Source organism: Biomphalaria glabrata, chromosome 7, assembly GCF_947242115.1.
Source record: "Biomphalaria glabrata chromosome 7, xgBioGlab47.1, whole genome shotgun sequence".
NCBI lineage: Eukaryota > Metazoa > Mollusca > Gastropoda > Planorbidae > Biomphalaria > Biomphalaria glabrata.
In genome coordinates, this window is record NC_074717.1 from 43,490,567 (window position 1) to 43,506,294 (window position 15,728).

Consider the following 15,728-nt stretch of genomic DNA (forward strand, 5'->3'; position numbering starts at 1 on the left):
TCCAATGACAGATGACACAGATCTAAAATCAAAGATAGATGGCACATAGATCTGAGATCCAATGACAGATGACACAGATCTGAAATCAAAGATAGATGACACATAGATCTGAGATCCAATGACAGATGACACAGATCTGAAATCAAAGACAGATGGCACATAGATCTGAGATCCAATGACAGATGACACAGATCTGAAATCAAAGATAGATGACACATAGATCTGAGATCCAATGACAGATGACACAGATCTGAAATCAAAGATAGATGGCACATAGATCTGAGATCCAATGACAGATGACACAGATCTAAAATCAAAGATAGATGGCACATAGATCTGAGATCCAATGACAGATGACACAGATCTGAAATCAAAGATAGATGACACATAGATCTGAGATCCAATGACAGATGACACAGATCTGAAATCAAAGATAGATGGCACATAGATCTGAGATCCAATGACAGATGACATAGATCTGAAATCAAAGATAGATGACACATAGATCTGAGATCCAATGACAGATGACACAGATCTGAAATCAAAGATAGATGGCACATAGATCTGAGATCCAATGACAGATGACACAGATCTGAAATCAAAGATAGATGACACATAGATCTGAGATCCAATGACAGATGACACAGATCTGAAATCAAAGATAGATGGCACATAGATCTGAGATCCAATGACAGATGACACAGATCTGAAATCAAAGATAGATGGCACATAGATCTGAGATCCAATGACAGATGACACAGATCTGAAATCAAAGATAGATGACACACAGATCTGAGATCCAATGATAGATGACACAGATCTGAAATCAAAGATAGATGACACATAGATCTGAGATCCAATGACAGATGACACAGATCTGAAATCAAAGACAGATGGCACATAGATCTGAGATCCAATGACAGATGACACAGATCTGAAATCAAAGATAGATGATACATAGATCTGAGATCCAATGACAGATGACACAGATCTGAAATCAAAGATAGATGGCACATAGATCTGAGATCCAATGACAGATGACACAGATCTGAAATCAAAGATAGATGGCACATAGATCTGAGATCCAATGACAGATGACAAAGATCTGAAATCAAAGATAGATGACACATAGATCTGAGATCCAATGACAGATGACAAAGATCTGAAATCAAAGATAGATGGCACATAGATCTGAGATCCAATGACAGATGACACAGATCTGAAATCAAAGATAGATGACACATAGATCTGAGATCCAATGACAGATGACACAGATCTGAAATCAAAGATAGATGGCACATAGATCTGAGATCCAATGACAGATGACACAGATCTGAAATCAAAGATAGATGGCACATAGATCTGAGATCCAATGACAGATGACAAAGATCTGAAATCAAAGATAGATGACACATAGATCTGAGATCCAATGACAGATGACAAAGATCTGAAATCAAAGATAGATGGCACATAGATCTGAGATCCAATGAGAGATGACACAGATCTAAAATCAAAGATAGATGGCACATAGATCTGAGATCCAATGACAGATGACACAGATCTGAAATCAAAGACAGATGGCACATAGATCTGAGATCCAATGACAGATGACACAGATCTGAAATCAAAGACAGATGGCACATAGATCTGAGATCCAATGACAGATGACACAGATCTGAAATCAAAGATAGATGGCACATAGATCTGAGATCCAACGACAGATAACACAGATCTGAAATCAAAGATAGATGGCACATAGATCTGAGATCCAATGACAGATAACACAGATCTGAAATCAAAGACAGATGGCACATAGATCTGAGATCCAATGACAGATGACACAGATCTGAAATCAAAGATAGATGACACATAGATCTGAGATCCAATGACAGATGACACAGATCTGAAATCAAAGATAGATGGCACATAGATCTGAGATCCAATGACAGATGACAAAGATCTGAAATCAAAGATAGATGGCACATAGATCTGAGATCCAATGACAGATGACAAAGATCTGAAATCAAAGATAGATGACACATAGATCTGAGATCCAATGACAGATGACAAAGATCTGAAATCAAAGATAGATGGCACATAGATCTGAGATCCAATGACAGATGACACAGATCTGAAATCAAAGATAGATGGCACATAGATCTGAGATCCAATGACAGATGACACAGATCTGAAATCAAAGACAGATGGCACATAGATCTGAGATCCAATAACAGATGACACAGATCTGAAATCAAAGATAGATGGCACATAGATCTGAGATCCAATGACAGATGACACAGATCTGAAATCAAAGATAGATGACACATAGACCTGAGATCCAATGACAGATAATACAGATCTGAAATCAAAGATAGATGGCACATAGATCTGAGATCCAATGAGAGATGACACAGATCTGAAATCAAAGATAGATGGCACATAGATCTGAGATCCAATGAGAGATGACACAGATCTGAAATCAAAGATAGATGGCACATAGATCTGAGATCCAATGACAGATGACACAGATCTGAAATCAAAGATAGATGGCACATAGATCTGAGATCCAATGACAGATGACACAGATCTGAAATCAAAGATAGATGGCACATAGATCTGAGATCCAATGACAGATGACACAGATCTGAAATCAAAGATAGATGGCACATAGATCTGAGATCCAATGACAGATGACACAGATCTGAAATCAAAGACAGATGGCACATAGATCTGAGATCCAATAACAGATGACACAGATCTGAAATCAAAGATAGATGGCACATAGATCTGAGATCCAATGACAGATGACACAGATCTGAAATCAAAGATAGATGGTACATAGATCTGAGATCCAATGACAGATGACACAGATCTGAAATCAAAGATAGATGGTACATAGATCTGAGATCCAATGACAGATGACACAGATCTGAAATCAAAGATAGATGGCACATAGATCTGAGATCCAATGACAGATGACACAGATCTGAAATCAAAGATAGATGGCACATAGATCTGAGATCCAATGACAGATGACACAGATCTGAAATCAAAGATAGATGGCACATAGATCTGAGATCCAATGACAGATGACACAGATCTGAAATCAAAGATAGATGGCACATAGATCTGAGATCCAATGACAGATGACACAGATCTGAAATCAAAGATAGATGGCACATAGATCTGAGATCCAATGACAGATGACACAGATCTGAAATCAAAGATAGATGGCACATAGATCTGAGATCCAATGACAGATGACACAGATCTGAAATCAAAGATAGATGGCACATAGATCTGAGATCCAATGACAGATGACACAGATCTGAAATCAAAGATAGATGACACATAGATCTGAGATCCAATGACAGATGACACAGATCTGAAATCAAAGATAGATGACACATAGATCTGAGATCCAATGACAGATGACACAGATCTGAAATCAAAGATAGATGACACATAGATCTGAGATCCAATGACAGATGACACAGATCTGAAATCAAAGATAGATGGCACATAGATCTGAGATCCAATGACAGATGACACAGATCTGAAATCAAAGATAGATGGCACATAGATCTGAGATCCAATGACAGATGACATAGATCTGAAATCAAAGATAGATGACACATAGATCTGAGATCCAATGACAGATGACACAGATCTGAAATCAAAGATAGATGGCACATAGATCTGAGATCCAATGACAGATGACACAGATCTGAAATCAAAGATAGATGGCACATAGATCTGAGATCCAATAACAGATGACACAGATCTGAAATCAAAGATAGATGGCACATAGATCTGAGATCCAATGACAGATGACATAGATCAAAGATAAATGACACACAGATCTAGATCTGAGATCATATGACGCCTAGCAACTCCCTCAGATTTTAACCCTATTTACTTACAGTAACCTTAGCCTTTGAGTCATACAAAGGGGACTTCATCACATGGGACTGGCTGGTTCTGTCAGCGTAGAGATAGACTACGGAAATAGACTGGCCACAACTTTCCTGTTAAACAGATACAACGAATAGAATATGAAAATGGTGACCTAATTCACATACCTCAAATATTAAAATTGAATGTGATTTTAAAAAATAAATAATCTGTTTGTTTCTAGATCAATAGCAGTATTAAATCAACCCTAACACATGCATATACATATAAATATAATATCCTACTAATCCAAATATGAACAAGACATTAACAACTTGCTCTCTGATAATGTTTTGTGTTCCCTAGATCACACACACATACACAACTTAGTTCTACTAGACTCATCAATCTATTCACACCATATACAGCTCTGAGAATTCAGCATGTTAGTGAGAGCTGGTGTGTTGGAAATTAACTGTGTATGTGGTGTGGGGGTGGGTAATGAAGCAAAAAAAAATTAAAAGGGCTCACACACACAAGCAGCCCCTGAACTACAATCTTATATACATTCATACCCTGCCCGCTGCCATCCTCCATCATCCTGTTGGAGGTTTGGACTAGGAAGCAAATTCTCTTCATGTAGATACACATATAGTTGCTCACCTGAAACAAGTATATTGACTCCAACAACCTGTTGACTGTAGAGTTTGAAGCTTCTCTGATGTCAGCCACAAGACTCCATTCTTCTCCTGAATTTCTTCTTCTGTAACATCAAAAGGTTTATGTTAATTAGGATTTTTTAAAAATTGTTTTGGAGTGCCTTGGAAGCTAACTACAGTTTTGGAGAAGAGGTTCCTAGCCATGAAACTAAGATGCTAAAGAAAGATCCCAGGTGTCACTTACAAAGACAACAGCACAAATGAAGAGATTAGAAACAGGATTAATACAGAAATTGGACCCCACGACAACCTGCTAACCACTGTCAAAAAATGTAAACTCAAACTCTATGGCCACATCACAAGGTCCTCAGAGCTCACAAAGATCTTCCTTCAGGGAGCAGTACCAGGAATAGAAGAAGAGGAAGACGGACGAAGCGATGGGAAGACAACATCCAAGAATGGACAGGCCTGTCATTGAATTAAATTCTATCCAAGGCAAAAGGGAGGAATAGAGAATGACGTTGACAGATCTTGCAGATTGCCCCAACGGATCAACAGACTAAGGCAGTGTTTCCCAAACTTTTTCCTTAACGGAACACTTGGCACATTCTGAGTATTTAGCGGAACACTTTGCTTATTTTTTTTTTTAGAAAGATTAATTCACGTGGTGGCCTACTAGTTAAGTATTCAAATAATTCATGGAACACCTATTCAGGCCTTGCGGGACCCTAGGGTTCCATATAACACAGTTTGAGAAACACTGGACTAAGAATTTGAGAAACACTGGGCTAAGAATTTGAGAAACACTGGGCTAAGAGACAGCTGAAGGTAAAGTTGAAGGTCTACATTGGATGGAAGAATCATTCAACTAGGGAATAAAAATTGTGCTGCCACAAAATGTACCAAAAAATGAAACAGTTAAGTGATAGAATGAATTTACCTGGGTATTGAATAGTAGTAGAGCAGTAACCTGGCCAACTGGACACTGTCCACCCTGCGGTCATACCACAAGCTGCTGCATGTAAAGATGTAAATCAAATGCCTGCCATCATAGTCTGTACAGCCTACAACAAAAAACAGTCAAAGAAATGGGAGACACTGGTGAAATTATTGGGTGCATATCTATACTATAAAGCGAATAGTAAGGTTATGTATGTACGTATACCCCGCATAGAAATCAAAACCGTTTGACCAATCTAGATAAAACTTGGCATAAATGTTCTTTGGATCATGGCGGAGGCTGTAGTGTATGTTTAATGCCCCATCCACAACCAAAAGGCCCCTAAAATAAAAATTAAAAATAGCTAAATTCATCCCTATTAAAGAAATAAACTTTTTTAACTAATCGGGTAAACCCGTTTTCACAGTATTTTAAATTTGATTTCAATGTATCTGCTTAACGGGTAAACCCACTTTCGCAAAACTACTTTTATTTTCGTGACAAAAGAGAAAAACTTGAAAGGAACATAAGCTAAATTTGACATAGATCTAAATCCAATCCACTGGATTAGTAATACACAAAGTAAGGCCCGCAGGCCGAGGGTAATATCCGGCTAGTATATATATATATAGTTAGTCCATTGTTGTTCGATGATGACCACTTTTGTCATACAGGGACTGAGGGCTTTGCATTAGGTGTATACTGCAACACTCTAAACACAGAAAACTACTCATGAACAAGGGCTGCACTTTTCCGTGATTGTACTTTTGAGTAATTGCCTGCACACTGAAGTAATAGACTGCAATTTTTAGTAATATACCTCATTGTTTAAGTAATGGACCTACTGTTAAGTAATAGATTATGTTATTAATTGATATTCCACAATCCTTAGACTAGTCTGAACATGGGAAAAGTTGGAATACTTCATCAGGTTTGTTCATTTGGTTATCATAGATTTGTTACATTAGTACAGACTGATGGCAGACATGGTAAACTTCTTGTTCTAACTGATCTAACAAATACTTTGAAGTACTACATTACAAAATCGTGTGCAGGTGTTCTTAAAAGTTTGCTGTCATATCTAAACAACACAAACACAACAATGGTGTAAGATTGCAAAGCTCTTGTCCTGTTTGCTTTATTCTTTCACCAGACAAAACATTTTGCGCGATTCACAGGCAGTGTCAGGCAAGTTTAAGTGTAGATGTACCTAGTCATAAACGCTTGATATTTGATCACAAACGAAAAAAGGTCTCATTGTTAGCTCACTTTATAAAGATGACAAGATTATTATTTACTTGAATGAACCTTCAAGAATGACAACAGCCTGAGGTTTAATTTAAACTTCACAAAGAAGACTTAGCCTTCAGTCCTGGAGGTTGGATGATCTCAAGCAGCGACTCCACGTTTTGAGGGACAAGTTTAGAACTAAAGTAGATGTATTGTTTGTTGATAGGGTCGAGTTGACATTATGTATTGTTTGTTGGTAGGTCGAGTTGACATTATGACCACACTAACGAGTATACCGTGTAGGAGCATGACATCGACGTATGTCACGTGACTGCCTGAAGTGATATAACGTTCAATGTTATCTGGTTACTTACCTGGTAAGATGGCCACTCCAGACCAGAGAAGGTCATTGTCCACATCTGTTATACACTGGGGCGCGTCGACTTTATTTACACTTGTTTGTCCAGTAAGACTAGTACACTGGTCAGTACTTGCATGGTCTTCAGTACTTCTTGTATCTGTTAATATATAATAATTATTAATTAAAGTTCCCCTTTCAGACCTTGCGATCTCTGGGGCAGATGATGTAAAGGTCATCCGTTTCTTGTGGCCCACGGTTAACGAGGGTGTCATGTTGCCACAGCACAAGGACCAACTGTCAGGTATACATTAGAGCTGGGTGGACTCTAAAGATCCCGAAAATTTAAAACCCCAGTCTTCACTAGGATTCGAATCCGGACCCATCGGTTTGGAAGCCTCTGCGCCTTCAATAATAATAATTAATAAAAGGATGTTCAGCCTTATCAGAATCTGCCTACCTAGGTCGCCAAGTTGCAAAATTAATACACCAACGTAACACTGTCTCCTAATTTAAGAAAAACTGAAATGGAAAAAAACATAGAAAATATGGGAACCTAAGCTTCTGTGGAATTTATCTAAAATAACAATATACCCCATTGTTATATCAACCGAGGGGATAAATGACGACTGACCTTCAAGGCCCTTAACATTCGCAACGAGAATCTCGTTGCCTGTCAGAGTTCTATTTAACTTATTTGTTGATTTAGATGTAGAGGATGGTTTATAAGTCTTTGCATATTTTTTAGTCTTAATTTTGTTTTTATATTTCATTTGGGGGCCACCTTATTCACTTCGCCTAGGGCAGGGGTTCTCAACCTGTGGGTCGCGATCCCCTTGGGGGTCGATTGACGATTTGCCAGGGGTCGCCTAAGACCATGGAAAATATGGATTGTTTTTGTCTATTCTTCTATTGCTTTATGGGTGTGTGCGAGGGGGTGGGGGGCGCGGCAGAGTTGGGGGGGGGGGTTGTAAAAAGGGGTCGCCGAGCTTAAAAGGTTGAGAGCCGCTGGCCTAAGGCCTCCAATTACCTAAGGCCGGCCCCGCACCAAGATGCCACAAGAACACTATTACACGTTGAATTATGTGCAGGATCTATTGGGTACTTCATAGTATACAAGTGAATCACAGCCAAAAATGTTTTTTGAAAAAACAAATAATAATAATAATAATTTAAAAAAAACACACACACACAAAAAGGTAAATGTTAGCTTAAAGCTGGGAGTGACTACACTGGGGAAAGGGGAGCTAACTGTTTGATTTTTTTATCATCAATCTATTCAATGCCTAGAAGAGTTATTTTAATTGTTGACCTAGTTTCTAAATACACTGTATCTAAGTTAAGAAACTCGACCGTCAGGTGCAGACGTTAGAAAAATTGAAAATAAAGGGAGGGGGGGGGGCGCACACATTTTTTTTTACTTCCCGTTTTGTTAACATAAGGATTACACTTATCTCCCCTTTTTATTCAAAGAACGTGTTTCTATTTCTACTACCTACAACTCCATGGGCTAATTTACGGGGTCAAAGTTCACATAATCAAACATGACCTTTCACGCACAGTTCACAATCTAATGTTTGTTTATGTGCATAAATCCCCATTGATATGTCAGCGAAGAGGAAAGGGAAGCAATCACAACCAACGATAAGACCCGTGATGGACGCGTTTATGCTGATGTAAGTATCAAAGGGAAGTAACACATTTATTGTCTCTATCTCATAGACATTCATGAACGACAACATTCTTACATAGGCGTATCGAGATCATTGTTGTTGTTTTTTCAAAAGTGGGTTCAATGTTTTAGAATTTATTTTAGTTTGATTCTGCCTTGTCACTCTGTATAGGAGCTGTCGGTGACTCCTCTGTTAGTGCCAGACCTTTGCAAACTCAATTCCCGAAGAATTAATTGAATAAAGAGCTTGAATAGCACATAGAAACATACACACTAAAACAAAACTCTACCGCTCAATTCAAAATATTACCACACATAATAATTGCTCCTAATTCCAAAATTCAATATAATCAAAAACTATTGACTATTCTTTGTCATCTCTGCCTCTGGTCCTGGGCCACCAACCAGCTTCCTCCAGTTGTTACGATTCTATGGGCGAGTCTCTCCAACTGTCCACATCGTTTGCGTACGCTCCATGCACCTGTGGTGGTGATGGTCCTGGTGGAAACGATGGTCTTCGGCCTTAAGTCCATCTTCTCCCAGGTCCGTGACTTTTGTTGATTTGCTTTTTGCTGTTTCTGTAGCTAGTGGGTTTTCAACAGGTAGGGCAGTTAGGCCTACTAAAAAAAACTTAGTTTTTTTCAGCCGGGCTCCTTAGAGGAGTTCTATCGAGTGGCAAGAAAACTCATTCTATTCAACTGATCACCTCGGTCCATCTTCTCTCCCCTTTTCATACAAAGATCAAGATGTCTTTCAGAAATCAAAAGTCTTTTCTTGACTGCTTCAGTCATTTCCCCCCCCCCTCTCTCTCTCTCTCTCTTTCTCTCTCTCTCTCTCTCTCTCGCTCGCTCCCCAAACTGTGACCTCTTTTGTAAATGTCCATTAAATAAAGTGTCACTGGTCAGGCCAGTATCGGTTTCTGACATTTCCTTATCCTTAATAACTCAATGGATTTTAGATTACTTAGCAAGAAAATATTAATGGCTTAAATGGGACAGTAGAGTCCTTGACTCACGAAAGCCCCATCCCTTAGCGATTGTCTTTCAACCAACCCCTACACGGATCTGTTACACGTTCGAACGTTGTGTGGCTTAGTGTTTCTTTCTTTGACTAGTCTATTCTTAGCTTATAAATTACAGACGTTCCTTCAAAAGAGAAGATAATTACGTCAAGTGCGACTCCATGTGTTAATTCAGATGTCAGTGTTAAGTAGAGATTTCAACTATATGGAATAAGTAGAAGCATATACAGGGCCGGCCATATGCGGTCGCAGTGAGACCCGATCTTTCATGGGCCTCGCTCTTTCATGGGCCCCGTTCTTTCATAGTCCCCGCGCTGATTCTAGGTATAAGCTATTAAATCAATTCATTATAACTTATATTTAATAACAGGGGTTCCGCGGCCTCCTGATTTTCCAGGGCCTCCTGTAAATCTTCTGAAATTATTAAAATCTCCTGATAACTCATAAAAATATCCTGAAAAATAGACAAAACTGTCATTTTGGGGTGCCCTTAAATAAAAACGTCATTGTGAGCTTTCATTTAATAAAAATTAATTGCAAAGACGAATGTATTTTCTGATATAAAATCTTAATTTTGACATTGTGCTTATCCCTACCCAGACTAGGCCCCGCGCAATAAGTTCTGAATAGGGCCCGCAATATTTAGGGCCGGCCCTGGGCATATGGAATAAGATATGTGCCGGAGTCCACAACTAGATAACTAGAAACATACTTTACATTAGATCTGTTCCATAGGGGGATTCTCTCCTTATATTCCAGACATAAAATTTAAATGATTGTTCTGCAATACAACACTTCTACAGCTTCCAATAAGGCAACAAACTAGATAAACAATATATCATCAGTGACCAGATTTTTTCGACTCGAGGGCCAAATTAGTTTTTAACAGCCGTGTCACATCGCAACAAAAAAAACAAAAAACAAAGACAGTTTGTGTGGAAACACAAACTGAAAATCGGCCCCCGAATTGGTCTACCCAGGCATGTAAAAAGGCAGGTTTCAATATTTTCAGAAAGAACATCAGAATAAACTTATATCAAAGACAAATGACAGAGAAAAATGGAGAAAGAAGGTGGGCAGATCTTTTGTGGTGCCCCAGCGGTCTAGCAGACCAAGGGATAGGTGAAAGTGAATGTGAAGTTAGATGTCAGCCTGGCCTAACTGATGTCTTATAGTGATTATCTAATTGATCTAATTGTTTTATAAATAGTCAATCTCTAATTCAAATCGTAAGAAAAAAACATTTCCGTAAAACAAAACAAAAAGTTCCGTTAGTAAGATCGTTTATACAGTAAAAAGTCCACGCGAGAATATGAAAAACTAGTTATTAATTGTTGTTGTAAATTATGTTCTACTTATATGCATACTAAATAGATTTTTTTTCTCTTTAAAAAAAGTTAACTTTTTTTTTTGTGTGCGTGTAAATCAAAAAGTCACACTGTGCGAAATTTTCGGTTAAAATAAATGATTTTTTTTTTTTTTTTTTACTTTCCAACCAACTTCCAACTTTACATTTCCATCCATGAAGAAAATGTAAGCCAGTGGATCCAGTAGGAATTGTAGAAATGGGTTAAAACAGTGTTATATTTCAATTTTCCAAGACGAATGACTTGACTAATTATGAAGCAAGTCTCTCAAAGTAAAACTTGTATTAGCAGAAGACGCTGCCAGAACTGTGATCAACGAGAAGCAGACAACTTTTGATGTTGACCAAGTGAAAACATCAAACTGAATGAGATGTCATCTTGATTATTTGTTTTTTCCCCCCGAGAAGCTCAGTCAGGGGACGTAATCTAATTTGAAAGTGGTCAATATTAAGCAGAGTTACTGTTACTGCCATTTTAACGCCACTGTAGTTGACCCACAACGCAGCTCTCACGATGTGTTTAAACATGATGCCTTTATTAAACACTTGCAAAAGACAGACACACTTTTTTTTCATATTTATCATTACCACAAAAATGATTTTTCTGCAGAATGATAAATGTAACGCAAGCGTCAAACAAGTTATATTATACAGACGTCCATCAAAATCATTAGAACACATTCATGTGACAATATATATTGAAATGGAATAGATTTCTGCTAGTAAATTAAAGCAGAACAAAAATATTTTAAAATGAAATAGATTCTTTGCCTTACAAGAAATTTGAAAAGATTTTAATTATAATTATTATACCAAAGTTAATATCAAGTGGAGTAACATCAGCGTTCTATTAGATCAAGGCTTGTTGACCTCTCAAAGATTATGTACACGTTTTTCTATATTATATTCAAGGTTGATTGTTGAATTGATTCGTTTGATTGGTGAATTGATTCGTTTGATGGGTGAATTGATTCGTTTGATGGGTGAATTGATTCGTTTAATGGGTGAATTGATTCATTTGATGGGTGAATTGATTCGTATGATTATTGAATTGATCGTTTGATTGGTGAATTAATTCGTTTGATGGGTGAATTGATTCGTTTGATGGGTGAATTGATTCGTTTGATGAATTCGTTTGATGGGTGAATTGATTCGTTTGATGGGTGAATTGATTCATTTGATTGGTGAATTGATTCATTTGATTGGTGAATTGATTTGTTTGATTGGTGCATTGATTCATTTGATTGGTGAATTGATTCATTTGATTGGTGAACTGATTCGTTTGATTGATATTAGTTTCAAATGTTCTATCAAAAATTAAGATTATTACGTCATAATCCAAACTTCTTGCAGGACGGTACAACACAAAAATGGGGTAGGGCAGAGGTTCTCAAACGTTTTTGACCCGGGACCCCCTAAACATAGTCAAAAACTTGCCCATGTACTCCAAAGTGAAAAGGCAACATAAATGCATATTATATAAATTAGATCGTTAAATAATAGTACGTAATAGACATATAAAACAGCAGTGAGAGGGGGGGGGGAGTTATTAAAATTATCCGATCGAATAAACCGACTTTTAGCGAAGAAGTTATTTTAATTGGTACGGGGGCCATAGTCCGTGATGGCATATCACAAGACCAGACAGTAATCTAAGAAAGATCCTTACATCAACTAGACATAGCCACAAATCAAGAACCACGCACACACACAAACACACACATGATAATGATAATGATGTGGGCCTTCTCTGATTGGTCAGTTTTGTAGTAAAATAAGTTGCATCAATTACCTCGTTCTATCTGCAACCAACGCGGCTGTACTAAAGAGTCCACACCACAGACTGGAGGTGGGGTGGGGGTGGGGGACACCACGGGTAAGGGTCGAACCCTTGGGCTTCATGTCGATAGCCCGAAACTCAAACAAACGGCCACCAGCTAGTAACTTGAACAAAAAACAAGTCTGTTAGTTCAACCACTATTGCCTCTATGGACAAAGAAGGGGGAGTTAACTCACCCAGCATTGCCGAAGTAAACAATTTGATGGTTGTGGCAGTAGAATGACCCATGACCTCTTCTCACACACACACACACACGCACACGCACACCACTAGACCGTCTCCCATTTCACACACACACAATTTTGTGCTGTTCAAATACATGAGTCACAGGCAACTAATCTGTGCACTCTTCACCAGAGAGAGAGGAGGGAGAGAGAGAAAGGAAGAGGGAGATAAAAGGGAGAGGAAGTTGGAGAGAAGGGGAGAGGAGAGAGAAAGGGGGAGAGGAAGTGAGAGAGAGAGTGAACAAAGAGAGAGGTGTGAGATATATATACAAAAGGATAGTGACACATGAGACGAGATTTGAACACAACAAGTTCAAGCGCCCCAAACACAAATTAAACGGAATCAATCAATCATAGCAACATAAACACCCCCCCTCCCTCCCAACCCTCAAACCGTATAATTATAGGCAACGCGCTCGAACTGAAAAGATTTTTTTTTCGGGAGGGGGGGGGGGATCTCCTCCAAGATTGTGACGTCAATTTCATGGCACGAAGTTGTATTTATACATCGACAACTTTCAAGCCTAGTTAGATCGAACTGTTACAAAATATAGACTGAACTTCCTTAGTAATTATTGACTATTGTCTCGATACATGTCTTTTATACCTGACATTAGTTTGGGAAAAGTAAAGGCGGTTGGTCGTTGTGCTGGCCACACGACACCCTCGTTCACCGTGGGCCACATCTACTACTGTTTAGGGACTGCTGATTACAAAGCACACGCACGCACGCACGCACCACACACACACATTGATGTTAGTCCTACAGACAAAGGACTATCTCTAATAACCCAAGTCTGTTACATAAAACCGTTCCACCGAGGACTAACCAAGTCTGTTACATAAAACCGTTCCACCGAGGACTAACCAAGTCTGTTACATAAAATCCTTCCACCGAGGACTAACCAAGTCTGTTACATAAAACCGTTCCACCGAGGACTAACCAAGTCTGTTACATAAAACCCTTCCACCCAGGACTAACCAAGTCTGTTACATAAAATCCTTCCACCGAGGACTAACCAAGTCTGTTACATAAAACCCTTCCACCGAGGACTAACCAAGTCTGTTACATAAAATCCTTCCACCGAGGACTAACCAAGTCTGTTACATAAAACCCTTCCACCGAGGACTAACCAAGTCTGTTACATAAAACCCTTCCACCGAGGACTAACCAAGTCTGTTACATAAAATCCTTCCACCGAGGACTAACCAAGTCTGTTACATAAAACCCTTCCACCGAAGACTAAATAAAAGGGCAGGTGTAAAGCGGTGACAGACATGATGGCCTGTCACTAAGCAAGACATGACTGACGGGCAGTCAAAGCATGGACAGTCGGTCCACGACGGTTCAGTACATTTAGTTCAACGACCCAGACACAAAGGGTTAATGTCAGAGTTAAACCTTTAAATGTTAGTCCTACAGACAAAGGACTATCTCTAATAACCCAAGTCTGTTACATAAAACCGTTCCACCGAGGACTAACCAAGTCTGTTACATAAAACCGTTCCACCGAGGACTAACCAAGTCTGTTACATAAAATCCTTCCACCGAGGACTAACCAAGTCTGTTACATAAAACCGTTCCACCGAGGACTAACCAAGTCTGTTACATAAAACCCTTCCACCGAGGACTAACCAAGTCTGTTACATAAAATCCTTCCACCGAGGACTAACCAAGTCTGTTACATAAAACCCTTCCACCGAGGACTAACCAAGTCTGTTACATAAAACCCTTCCACCGAGGACTAACCAAGTCTGTTACATAAAATCCTTCCACCGAGGACTAACCAAGTCTGTTACATAAAACCCTTCCACCGAAGACTAAATAAAAGGGCAGGTGTAAAGCGGTGACAGACATGATGGCCTGTCACTAAGCAAGACATGACTGACGGGCAGTCAAAGCATGGACAGTCGGTCCACGACGGTTCAGTACATTTAGTTCAACGACCCAGACACAAAGGGTTAATGTCAGAGTTAAACCTTTAAATAACCAGTTAAAAAAAATTATTAAATAGTAAAATAAAAATAATTGTCTGATAATAATAAAATACAAAATAAAACGTATGCAATATAATAGACAGGGCTCATGCTAATAGGATAGTTCAGGGCTCATGCTAGTAGGATAGTTCAGGGCTCGTGCTAGTAGGATAGTTCAGGGCTCGTGCTAGTAGGATAGTTCAGGATGAGCTAATAGGATAGTTCAGGGCTCATGCTAGTAGGATAGTTCAGGGCTCGTGCTAGTAGGATAGTTCAGGATGAGCTAATAGGATAGTTCAGGGCTCATGCTAGTAGGATAGTTCAGGGCTCGTGCTAGTAGGATAATTCAGGATGAGCTAATAGGATAGTTCAGGGCTCATGCTAGTTGGATAGTTCAGGGTTCGTGCTAGTAGGATAGTTCAGGGCTCATGCTAGTAGGATAGTTCAGGGCTCATGCTAATAGGATAGACTGGGCTAATACTAGTAGTATAGAATGGGTTAGTGCTAATATGATAGGTTGGGTTCATGATAGCAGAACTTTATCAAA

At 38.9% G+C, this 15,728-nt stretch overlaps 1 protein-coding gene across 6 annotated transcripts in view; it reads right to left on the bottom strand.

Moving 5' to 3' along the window:
- LOC106076280 (pleckstrin homology domain-containing family G member 4B-like) overlaps positions 1-15,728 on the bottom strand; it is a 129,257-nt gene that overhangs the window by 57,425 nt on the left and 56,104 nt on the right. For all 6 annotated transcript variants that reach the window (XM_056034850.1, XM_056034851.1, XM_056034854.1 and 3 more), the window contains 4 exons: positions 7,098-7,241; positions 5,494-5,617; positions 4,558-4,657; positions 3,924-4,028 (listed from right to left, as the gene is read on the bottom strand). In XM_056034850.1, the coding sequence (XP_055890825.1) occupies positions 3,924-4,028; positions 4,558-4,657; positions 5,494-5,617; positions 7,098-7,241 (473 nt within the window). The remainder of the gene's footprint in view (positions 1-3,923; positions 4,029-4,557; positions 4,658-5,493; positions 5,618-7,097; positions 7,242-15,728) is intronic.